The 12,355-nt window shown below is 41.2% G+C and overlaps 1 protein-coding gene across 1 annotated transcript; it reads left to right on the forward strand.

The window, feature by feature from the left end:
* Positions 1 to 8,445: 8,445 nt before the first annotated feature.
* LOC107770905 (protein NETWORKED 4A) lies at positions 8,446 to 12,306 on the forward strand. Its single transcript, XM_016590232.2, has 5 exons — positions 8,446 to 8,659; positions 8,923 to 9,019; positions 9,615 to 9,672; positions 9,763 to 9,871; positions 10,314 to 12,306. The coding sequence occupies exons 3-5, from the start codon at positions 9,658 to 9,660 to the stop codon at positions 12,026 to 12,028; spliced, it is 1,839 nt and encodes a 612-aa protein (XP_016445718.1). The 5' UTR covers positions 8,446 to 8,659; positions 8,923 to 9,019; positions 9,615 to 9,657; the 3' UTR covers positions 12,029 to 12,306.
* Positions 12,307 to 12,355: the final 49 nt, after the last annotated feature.

The raw sequence follows: 12,355 nt of genomic DNA on the forward strand, positions 1-12,355 counted from the left end.
AGTTGTGTGATTTAAAACTAAAATTTACTAGAAGTCTAAACTATTGGCTAATGATGTAACGACTCGATCGGTCATTTTGAGCATTTGTACTTTTCTCGGTAGTTTACAGGCGTGAGTGGCTCCGTATGATGTATTTTAACTTGTGTGAATCATCGGTTTTGGTTTTCAGGTTATTCGGAACTGATTTGGAAGAATGATTCTCAACTAGGGAGGTTTAAAGTGGGAGAGTTGACCAAGTTTGATTTTTTGTGAATTTGAACCCGGAACGGAGTTTTGATGGTTTCGGTAGGTCCGTTGGGTGATTTTGAACTTAGGGGCGCGTCCGGATTATGATTTGGAGGTCCGTGGTTGAATTTGGCTCGGAATGGCAAAAGTTGAAATTTTGGAAAAGTTTGACCGGGAGTGGAATTTTGATCTCAGGGTCGGATTCCAATTCCGGAAGTTGGAGTAGGTCCGTAATATCAAATGTGACTTGTGTGCAAAATTTGAGGTCAATCGGACGTGATTTGATAGGTTTCGGCATCAGTTGTGGATGTTTGAAATTTTAAAGTTCATTGAATTCGAATTGAAGTGAGATTCATCGTTCCGATGTTGTTATGTGTGTTTTGAGGCCTCGAGTAGGTCCACATTATATTATGGGACTTTTTGGTACATTTGGACGGGGTCCCGAGGGGCTCGGGTGTGTTTCAGACGTAGTTCGGATCATTTCAAATGGTTTTTGCATTGTTGGTTTTTCTGTTGTTACATGTTGCTTCTGACGTTCTTCGCGATCGCGAAAGGTGTTTGGTCTGTGGAGCTATTTGGTCTTCACGTTTGCGCTTCTGAGGTCGCGTTCGCACTGGATTGAAGATTGTAGTCTCCGCGTCCGCGTCCATTGCTATGCGTTCGCGTAGTGTTGAGCGGGGGTTGGTCAGTCTATATGGATTCTTCATCGCGTTCGCAGTGAGTTATCCGCGATCGCGAAAGTCTGGTAGTGTGTTTCATCGCATTCGTGAGGGTTTTGCCGCGAACGCGTAGTGCAAAGTGAGGCAGTGTGGGTTTGTGCTTCGCGAACGCGAGGCATCTACCGCGTTCGCGTAAGAGGATGCCTGGGCAGAAGTATAAAGTACTCTATTTCGAGGGTTTCAGTCATTTTTACATTTTGGGAGCTATGGAGCTCGGATTGAGGCGATTCTTGAAGCAATTTTCACCATATGAATTGGGATAAGTGTTCTCTACTCGGTTTTAGTTATATTTCATGAATATATCTTCGTTTTTGGTAATTGGATTGTGAATTTTAAAGAGGAAATTGGGGGTTTTTGGCCTAAAGTTTCATAATATGAATTTTTGAATTTTGAACATCAAATTGGAGTCGGATTTGAGTGAAACTAGTGTGGTTGAACTCGTAATTAAATGGGTTGTCGGACTTTGTAAATTTTGTCGGGTTCTGAGGTGCGGGCCCAGGTTAGGATTTTGGCCGATTTTTGGGCTTTTGATTCAAGATTTGATCTTTTCGATCGGGGTTGTTTCCTTGGGCTTTATTTGATGTATTTGAGTTGTTTTTGGCTAATTTTGAGCCGTTCGGAGGTCGCTATGCGCGTGATGGCATCTTTGGAGTACCGCTTGACTTGCTTGAAATTGGTATTAGCTTGTTCGAGGTAAGTGACTCTTCTAATCTTGGAGCTGAGGGTATGAAACCCTGAAATACGTGTTATGTGATTTTTGTTGAGGTGACGTACATGCTAGGTGACGGGCGTGTGGGCGTGCACCATATAAATTGGGACTCTGTTGTTTCCATGGCACTGTATAGTGGTCCTACTTTGTTAATGTCCGTGTTTTCACCATGTGATAAAGTAATTGAGCTGTCAATCATGCTAGATACCATATTTAGGCTTTATGACGATACTATTAGGAACAATAGTGGTCATTTCTTGCTGTTATTTCACCGATTTCATTGATATTTCATAATCAGTCATATTCATGCATTCATATCATATCTCAGTCTCAGTTATTTATTGATACATCATATCATTATTGTCGGGCTAGTTTCATGGCATTGTGAGCCCGTGAGTGAGACTGGAGAGTGATGACTGAGTGAGGTCGAGGGCCTGAGTGAGATTAATATTTTGGGATCGGGCTGCATGCCGCAATGGGCCGCATGGTCATATATGGATCGGGCTGCACGCCGTGGCGGGTATTGTACAATGCTGAGTGATTGAGTATGCTGAGCATAGTGAAATGTGAGACAGTGAGATTGAGTACTCTAAAGTGGGAGTACATGAGCTCATCATCGAGATGCATTGCATTTGACATGCGTACTTAAGATACATGCATAGAGGTGCATTTCCTTCTGCCACCCGATTTTGGGGACATTTATGATTTTACATGTATCTTGACATGTAGGCATAGAGAAGTACTTTCCTCATGCTATCTAAAAATGAAACATCTTACTATTTGTTGAAAGGAGTTTTGGGAAAAACCACAGTTTTCAAACTTACTCGTACTTTGGTTTTTTCGATAAAAGATTTGGGTTTTCACTTAGATACTTGAAAAGAAATGCTATTTTTCTGGAACTGTGAACGAACTGAGCCTTTTATTTCTGAGATACTCTTTTGTTATTGTACTATGCTGTTATGAACTATTGTGAAATATTGGTATTGTAACCGACCTTTTTGTTAGCACATCACTACTTTCAACCTAAGGTTAGATTTGTTACTTATTGAGTACATGGAGTCAGTTGTACTCATACTACACTTCTGCACCTTGCGTGCAGATATTGACTGGTGATGTTGCTGTGTTCGATGGGAGTTGGATTTGAAGATGTGCCTGCGTCCCAGTTGTAGCTGCCTCTTGTTCATGGTAGCCTTAGATCTATAAAACTCTGTTAATGTACTTTTCAAACAGATGATGTATATACTTCAATTCAGCTTTGTAAACTCTATTCTTAGAAGCTCATGATTTGTACTACCAGTCTTGGGGAACGTATAAGATTCAGATAATTTCTTTACTTAATTGCTTCATTAATTATTATTGAAATTGGTTAGTGGTTAACTGGCTTACCTAGCGGGTTGGGTTAAGTACCATCACGACTAGTTGGTTTTTGGGTCGTGACAAATGACAATCGCAACAAGTGTAAGCAAGAAGATATCGAAGGGAGAAAATAGGGGTTGATTGCTTGTTTGGGAATTAACTCTAGTTACTTCACTTCTATGGTTCAAGTGAGTCTCTCGAATTCACTCTATTATGTTCAAACATTCAGTAGAAACTCCTCTCTCGATTAAGTCTCAACTTTATGATATGAACTAAGTTAAGCTTGGTGAAGATATGCAAGAATTCGTAGTGGATTGATCCTTAGGAGAACCTCTTTCGATTGTCCTCCTAACTAGGTCTAAACATTAATTCAACTAGCGTCTTTCGATTACTAAAAAGAATCAATGAATTCAACCAATAAGATAATGCAACACATCATAAATTATGCCTCTTTCGATTACATAAACAAGTGAATATATATGCAACAATAAAAATACCCAAAATGCTTCAATACATAAAACTAGAGTTAATATCCACAAACAATTATCAAAATACCAAATCCATCAATCCCTAAGAAAGAATTACTCCATGGATAAGGAGAAATTCATCACAATTAAGTTTAAGTCAAAGGAAAACATAAAACATCCAAACCCTTGTCTTGAGTGAGGATGAATGGTAAAATCTTTGTGCTCTTGCTTCTCCCTTTTCTCCTCAGCTTCCTTAGGTCTAAATTATGTCAAAAGTCCTCAAAATATCATTTTTCCATGTATATATACCAAGTAGGGTCGGGCCCAAATAAATACACTTTCTCCTACGTGAAATAGGACACTTTTTCGGAGTTGGACGTGCGCGGCCGCACCTGGAAGTGTGCTCGCGCACTTGGCCGCGCACTTTTTACCCTGTTCTGCCTCATATGCGCGGCCGCGCACATGGGTGGAGTTCTGTTGGGAATTTGGGAAAACATAAACATGAAAGTTGTATCCCTTTTAAATAGCTTTCCAATGATATATTGTGGAGCCCAAACGGAGTTCCGAGCGAAAAGTTATGTGCATTTTACTGGACACTGCGCAATATACTTGCTCGATTCTTCGTTTCGTTCCACTATCATCCGTTGATCCCCGAACACGATCCCGACTTAACCCTTGGGCTTTTACTCAGACTTAGCTCCCAACTAGCTTGAATTCATTCTATAACACATAGATCGGAATCACTCCTACAAGGCATAAAACACATAATTAATGCAAAATACTAGCAATTAAAGCTCCAACTCAATTAAAGTGCAGTAAATTAGAGTGCGATAAGTGACTAAAACATGAGATTAGAGTCTACCATCACTATCGGGGAAAAACGCACCTGAAGCCTTGCATAACTAGACAAAAAAAGAAAAATTTGTGCAATGCTTAAACGAAAAAGCACTTTTATATAACAAATGTACCAAGAAGCACAAGTACAAAAGTATGAAAAGAAAAACAAAGGGAAAAGAAAGCAAAAAACTAAACTACTGCGTCCCCAGAACTTGGGGGAAGAGAAGCGTCTGCGCCCCCAAGAGAAGTAAGCAGATATGTCGCCAGCTCGAAACCTTGGCCTTCATCATCATCCCCTTCAAGTTCCTCCTCAGTTCCCGATAATGCGGAACCAGAACCAGAAGAGTCAGTTGCATCAGGTTGAACTGGGAGGTCCCTTCAGACAGTTGACTCCAGCTCACGGGCCTTAGCGATCTCGGCATCAAAATTAATGACGCTCGTTTTGGCCTCTTCCATGATTTTTTTCCTCATGCTATACATAGAATGTGTTTTTTCAACAATGAGGGAATTTGCTCGGCGCTGAAGCTTTGACTTAAGTTGATCAACCTCGGTCGAAAGGCTATTCCGCTCGGATCTTGTGGCTTGAAGGCTGAGATCAAGGTCACGGATAGTATATGTATAAACTTTATTGTGTTCCATGACCCTCTTATACTTCTCTTCCATCTGGGCATGCTTCTCATCAGTAGCAACAGCCTCTTCAGCTTTGGAGTTCAAGGCTGCCTCCAAATTATTCGGTCTTTCAGTAGAGGCAGCCTCGCGCTCGGCAACAACAAGAACAACATTTTGGACCTTAGACCATTTAGCCTTGGCCTCTTGAAATTGTACATTTAACAGGGCGGCCTCTTGGTTAAGGGCCATCACCTCCCTCTCGCTCTGCTGCAATCGAGCCTCCAACTCACCGGCTTCAGCAGCTTGTGCTTCCAGTGCCGGGAGGCGAGCAATAATTTGATCCCGCTCGGCCAACAGTTGATCCCTCTCGGATGTGAGTTTTTATTTATCGAGGATCAACTTCTGAAGGCCCTCGAAATCAAGGAAGTTAGCCTGCAAAGCAAAAGTTCAAATAAAAAATCATGTCAAAGCAAAACTAGAAGAAATAGTAAAAGGAAATAATATCGTACCGTTGCCGCGTTGTGCATGGCATTGTTTACCATACACTCCCCCGAGAGAAAGTGTATTTTCTTCTTATCTTTCTTTGAAGCTAGAGGCTTCATGTAATTGGTGAGTTCCACCGGCCGAAACAACAGATGGCACTCGGTAGAAACCGAGAGGGAGACGCCCCTCCTTCTTTGGGGATCTATAGAATGGGGTGAATAGTTGTGCCCCAAATTCCTATGTTCTGGGGACTGGAGAGGAGGGACATCTCCTCTCAAGTTTCTGTGGCCGGTGGGGGTGATGTAGCATTTGCTGGAGGTGAAGGCATGGCTGGCGAAGAAGGAGATGAAGCTGATGGCGTTGTAGGTTGAGAAGTAACTGCGGCAAAAGCAATTCCGGTTATTGGTTGTTCATCAACCGAAGATGGAAGAGGCCCGGTACCTAGCCTCATAGTACCAGGAGCAGCGACTGGGGCTCGAAAGCGAGAATTGGCATCCTCCACTATATCACACTCTCCCAAGAGCGCTTGGACATCATCCTCGGTTGGTGTTATTAGCTCTTCAGATTGAGCATTTTGTTGAGCTGATGAAGGTTGTCGTCTCCTCTGTAGGTAAGTCCCTTCATCACTGGCTCCCCATCATCATCAATCACCATAGTGGCTACGGCTGGCTCGGGCGATGGCATTCTTCACCCTTTTATTTTTACCCTCGATCGTAGAGGAACGTCACCTTTTTTGTTGCTTGTTCTCCGGTCGGGGACTCTGAGAGGAAGCCCTGCATCGGAAGCAGGTCTGATGGTGCCTGTTCGGGTGAAAGCCTCTTGCAGCAAACTCGCCGCATTTGTGGGATCAGCCAAAACGTCCTCCTTGGGGATGGTAACAGAGCCTTGCGGAGGACCTAAATTGAACGGAAAGAGAAGTTATCCAATTTTCTTATACGTGAGGTAAAAACAAGATTACTTCGAGAATCAACTTACCACAAATTTTTGGCCTTCCACCCATATTTTAGGGCCAGTTCTTTCCATCGGCGGGTCTCAGACGTGGTAATATCCAAAATCTTTTGGACCCACTGGTCCAAGCCCTCAACCCTTGGTGGTGTCCACCGAGTTGCTGAAATATTGAAAAGAAAAAGATCAGTAACAACATGAAACATCCTTTAATCAGGGAAAAGACACACATTCAACTTGCGTGTACGCGTCCATGACTCAAGGAAAGATGGAGTTATGGCCGGGATAATGTCCCTGGTGGTAACTACAATGAACTGCTCCATCCATCCACGGTCATTGTCATCATCCATGCTGGTGAGTAAAGCATGGTGACCACGTTTGCTGAAGTTTATTACTCCTCCATGAAAGATCTTGGGAGAGTAAAGATTCATCATGCGGACCAAGGAGAGGTCTTCCCCTATCTCCTGGCATAACCGCCGTAGACAGGCTACCGTCTGCCACACAAAGGGGCTTACCAATACCAAGCAAACTTGATACCAGTGGTAAAACTCCAAGATTACGGGGTCAAGTCCCCCGCTCAATGAGAATGGGCCCAAAGTGAAGGGATACGTGTAAAGGTATGTAAAACCCTTCTTAGGGAAGGTTACTCGCTCCTCTAGATCGAGAGCTATGATGTTCAAATCATGGCAACCATAGTCCTCCTTCACAGCAAGAATGCTAGAAGGACGGATGGAAGAAGGGTACACACTAACAACCCATGTGTGGGAGATAGCAGAAGGAAACTTCTCTTTAAAATTCTTAGTTATACTGAGCCTTCTGGGAATAATGGTGCTCACCGTAGGAGGGCAGCATCATCGGTGCTTTCTTTGTTTTTTGAAGCGCTTGAGTTCTTGGAGAAGGAGGCCATGCTCAGCAGAAGAAAGTAAAAATTCTTCGAAGAAGAAGGTTAAGGGAGAGTGAAAGCAAGAAAAAGAGTTGAGTAACAGAAGTTGAGAGAGTTCGAAAAATTGTGAAGTGTAAAAGAAGAAAAATGAGGCGTATAAGTAAAGGAATAAGCGGCTAAAATCATGGCCATGATTACCTCGAGAATCGATGAAAGTATTGCTTAATCGTGGAGTGATGCGTGTTTGGGGTATTAAATACGGAGAGACGTGCATCTAATCAAGCGTCAGAAACTTTTCAGAGGAGATCAGAAAATTTTCCGCCAAGAAAGGTATCTTCACCAACTTCCCGATGACACAAAGATGTGTCACCGGAAAGCAGGGGGACTATCTGTATAGGGTAAAATCGGTTCATATTAAATACTCGTCTAATAAAGGGACATATGGAACCGGAGACAGACGGAAAGCGAGACAAGTGAAAATCAAGACGGGAGGCAGCATCTTCGGTTGGCACCGGAAAGCCCCCGAAGGAAATATTGCTAATGAAGACGTTTGAATGCCTGCCACCTGATAGCATTCAATGAAAAATATTCTGCAGTATTAAATACACAGTCCGTTATAGATAATTTTGTCACTCATAGCCTGTCGTTACACATTCTTCAGTGGCCCCCATAATTGTCATTTAAGAGGGGCTTGATCCTAGAACCTTGTTCCCTAGGTGCAACTATAAATAGTGACTTCAACAGCCATTGTAAGGACACGAATTTTCTGACAAACTCATGCTACATATTATTCGAAAAGCTCAATAATACTTTATTTCTTGTCTATTGATATTCGTATTATTGCCTTCGGAAGCTCTGCTCCCGAAACCAATCTATTCGTCATCTTATCTCGATTTCAACGCTAAGTCTTACATTATATTTAATTTATTTATCATTTTGAGATCAAATCGATTCACTTGTCTATAAATCACGTTATAAATTCAACTGTATCGTTTTACAGGTAAACAACTGCATAGCTTTATTTGCTTGGTCATATTTCAGATTGCTTGTCATTTAATGGACTGTCAGTTTTCTCTTACTGATAGATAAATTCCTGTTTTATAAAAATACATGACACGGTTTTTATGAGGAAAAAATGATTATTTAGTAAGAGAACGAGTAAAATAGAGTATATTGACTTTAAAGAAGGGGCATCAGCATGTGAACAAATTCAGATTAGATTGGAAAATTGGTCCCTCCCCAGTTCCCATATCCTTATCGGCCCCCACTTTCCCACCACTTCCCCCACCCCTTGATAAAAAGAGACGAATTAATAGTTCCAAGCAAAAGCATCTCTCTGGAGAGTTTTTAGTATTTTCCTCTCAAATCATTAGATTTTCTTGTCTTTGCTTGCCCCTCCCTCGTTTTTTCCTCCTTCAACGCCAAGGTAAGCCCTTTTGAGGATTTTATCATTTATTGAATCTTTATCTGGTGAGAATTAAGTGTTAATGAATCCTAGCTTGTTCCTACTAATTTCCATTTCTTATCTCATTTGGGTATGAACTAACCATATCTTCTACTGTACTGTTTTCTTCATTAAAGTTATTTTACATTAACTCCGAGCCGAATTAGTAGTTTCTTATCCAATAAAGCCATCTTCTGTTAAAATTAATTTGGTAGAATGGGTTTACGATTAGTTGTTTTTGGCAGGCGTGAAGCGTGATATGAGGAACGCGTGAATTTAGGTGGCGATGTTCCTCCGACAGCTGTGGGATTAGATATTTCACGGTTCCTTGTGCGATAGGAGGTGCGTATCATTTGTTGTTTGTGGGTGGGCTTTGTCAATTTTCAGCCCATTCCCATTCATGTCATGTGGGCCCAGTTAGTGACGAGATCCACAATTAGGCCTTGTCAATTTCATTCCTCCACCGGCCTGCCAATCATTCATCCTTGCACTTTGGTCCTTGAATTCAAAACTTTAGTTTCAGGAAAATATATTTGACCATAAAATACTTTCTTTCTTTCAAAATGGTATACTAGACAAACATGTCTACTCAATGTAACCATAACTTTTGTATTTGCTCAAGAATGACCTATTTTTATGACTATTTGAAATAATCTACTTTAAACTTTTTATTTTATCATTAATGACATAGTTTTTTAGAGTCATAAAAATGACATGTTTCAGATTACAAGTTTCAAAGAATCTTTTAACTATAGAGTGTCCCTTATCTGAAAAAAATGACTAGAATGTCAATGAACAGCAGAAATAGATCCTTTGAATTAAATAACCACCATAGTTATGCAGTATAGTTAAGCTTTCGAGCTTCATATCGTAGTAGAGATGCATACTACTACGAAACAGGTTGCTGATGATATATATTGTGTTCATAATTATGCAGGGCATATTATTTTTCTGCTTATCTGAGAAACAAGTTGGACAGAATGGCATCAACTTTTGTAAGATATCTCTTTGAATGAGTAGTATTTGCCTTGTCTGATGAATATATTGACCCTAGCTAGTGGTACTTTGTATTTTTTTGTTTTCAGGTAAAGTCGAATAAGATGAGGAGGATGGAGTCGAAGAAATCACACTCTTGGTGGTGGGACAGCCACATTAGTCCCAAAAACTCCAAGTGGATGCAAGATAATCTTGAACGTAAGCTTATTCACTTTAATCTTATTCTATAATCCTTTCATTGTAACTCTTGCATAATGAGCTGGTTGGATTAAGATGGTGCGTCAAAACAGCATAGCTCATGATCCAACCCGTTTAAATAACTGGGGCTAAATGTGTTTTGAATAGCGAGTAAAACGCCTCAATTCTATATTTTACATTTTTAATAATTTTTTATATTAAAGTAAAATGGTCAGAAAATAATAAGTAAAAAGGTCAGAAAAGTCGGTGGCCATACTTGTTTGTGATTCCATGATAGTAACTTTAGACACTTTCATCCATTCATCTCAAAGGAGGTTACTAGCAGTTCTCCTGGGAGAAATGCACTGTAAAAACTCCTAATTTGGCAATTATGCTTAGAATTTTTTATGTTTAATGGAGAAAATGGCATACAAGAAAATGACAAATAGGTCTATTATTTCAGAGATGGACCAGAATGTCAAAAGGATGTTGAAACTCATTGAAGAGGATGCAGATTCATTTGCTAAAAGGGCAGAAATGTATTATCAGAAAAGGCCAGAATTGGTCACACTAGTTGAGGAATTCTACCGCATGTACCGCTCATTAGCCGAGCGCTATGATCATGTGACTGGAGAGCTCCGGAAAAATGTTCCTTCAGATCTTCAATCACAGGGGTCAGGCATCTCTGACGTGGGTTCTGAACCACCCTCCAGGTTGCCCTCTCCAGATCGGAGGCCTAGCCGCCCTAAACCTGGTCCTCGTGCCGCTGGATTTGAATTCTTTCTTGGCACAGGTGGAAGCAGCTCGGATCTGGGCAAGGAAGGAGATGAATCGTCAACATTAGATTCTGAATCAGAATCAGATGATTCGTCTATCAATAATTACTCAAGTACACTGAGCAATGATGATGACCAAGGGTTGCGTAGGAAGATTAGTGAATTGGAGGTTGAGCTCCGCGACGTGAAAGAGAAGCTTCGCGCGCATCAGGAAGATATCTCTGAAAGCTCATTTAGGGGATCACATGTTGGCGGCAATGAGAAGGCTCTCGCTAGAATAGCTGGATATGATGAAGAACTTAGAAATGCAAAAGAAAAGATTCGGTTATCAGAAGAAGAGATTAGCAGGTTGAGAATTGAGCTTCAGAGGTATGAATCAGGGGACTATGCAAAGAACGTCCATGAGCTTAATGCAGGACAGGAAGCTAAAATTTCAGACGAGGAGAATGCGACAGAGGAAGAACCACAAGTTTTGGACCCAGAATCTAAGATCCGTACACTTGAGGAAGAGTTGAGGAGCACGATAGAGAAGCTTCATGATTCAGAGAAGGAGGTGGAGCGCTTTAGAGAGGAACTTAAAAGCAACGGATCCTCCAATAAATTACTTCAGGATCAGCTTGGATCAGCACAAAAAGATGTTTCTAGCTGGAAAGTCAAACTTGAGAGAGAGAAAAGAGAAGTCTCAAAGCTGCAGGACCGAATTGCGAGGTACAAATCCAATTTGTCAGACCGTGATCAAGAAATCAGAGGACTGAAAGAATCAATATCAAATGCCAACAAGGCTTTAGCAGAAGAAAACATGCAGCTTCAAGGTGAGATTACCAAATTATTAAAGGAACGAGCATATTTGGAGGATAATATCAAAGAAATGGATCTACGCTGCCAATCATTAGAGGAGGATGTTAGACGAACTGCAGCGGGGAAAGAAGAAATGGAGATGCTGCTTAAATCTGAAATCGAGCAGTTAAAGTTTACCATTGCTGAGAGGGACAGCCATATTGAAGAACTGAACAGAAGCCTCGACGCATTATCCCAGAAGTATGACGTACTGGTAACAGAGAGAGATGCCCTAAATGCCAGAGTTGCCTGCCTTGATGAAGAGCTAAGTTCTAAAGATAATCAGATTGATCAAATGAACAACCATTTGCACCAACTGCACATTGAGCATGTCGCGTTGATATCTGAAACAGAAGGGGCCCGTAAAATGGTAGAGGAGCTGAGGTCTAGGGTTAAAGAATCGGAAAGAGAAGTAGAGAGACAAAAAGAAATAGTTTTGGAAGGAGCAGAAGAGAAACGGGAGGCAATTAGGCAGCTTTGCTTCTCACTCGAGCATTATAGAAATGGTTACCAAAGGCTTCGGCAGGCTTTGGAACAGAAGAGACTGCCTGTAATGGCATCCTAAGTCCATTAATGATGGTGGGAAAGTACATTATGATCAGGTTGTTTTTCATCCCTTTTTTTGTCCAAAACACCCTTTCGCTGTCACCCTTTTTTGCTTTTGGTTTAGGGATCAGTTCTCCTTTGTTCAATGGTGAGCTTGGCAGCTCCTTTTGTAGTCATTTGCCTTTCAGTGTTGTGGCTCTGTAATTGCAGGAATATGAGTTGTGGTTTATTATACACAGCTACTCTCCCATACATTTTCATGGTTCGAACAGAATCTGTTGTACTCTTCTCATTCAACTTTTATATACCCGTCATGGTGGTAAATTTTTACGGTATGAGTGATAAA

This window comes from Nicotiana tabacum, chromosome 2 (genome assembly GCF_000715075.1).
Source record: "Nicotiana tabacum cultivar K326 chromosome 2, ASM71507v2, whole genome shotgun sequence".
In the NCBI taxonomy this organism is placed as follows: Eukaryota; Viridiplantae; Streptophyta; class Magnoliopsida; order Solanales; family Solanaceae; genus Nicotiana; species Nicotiana tabacum.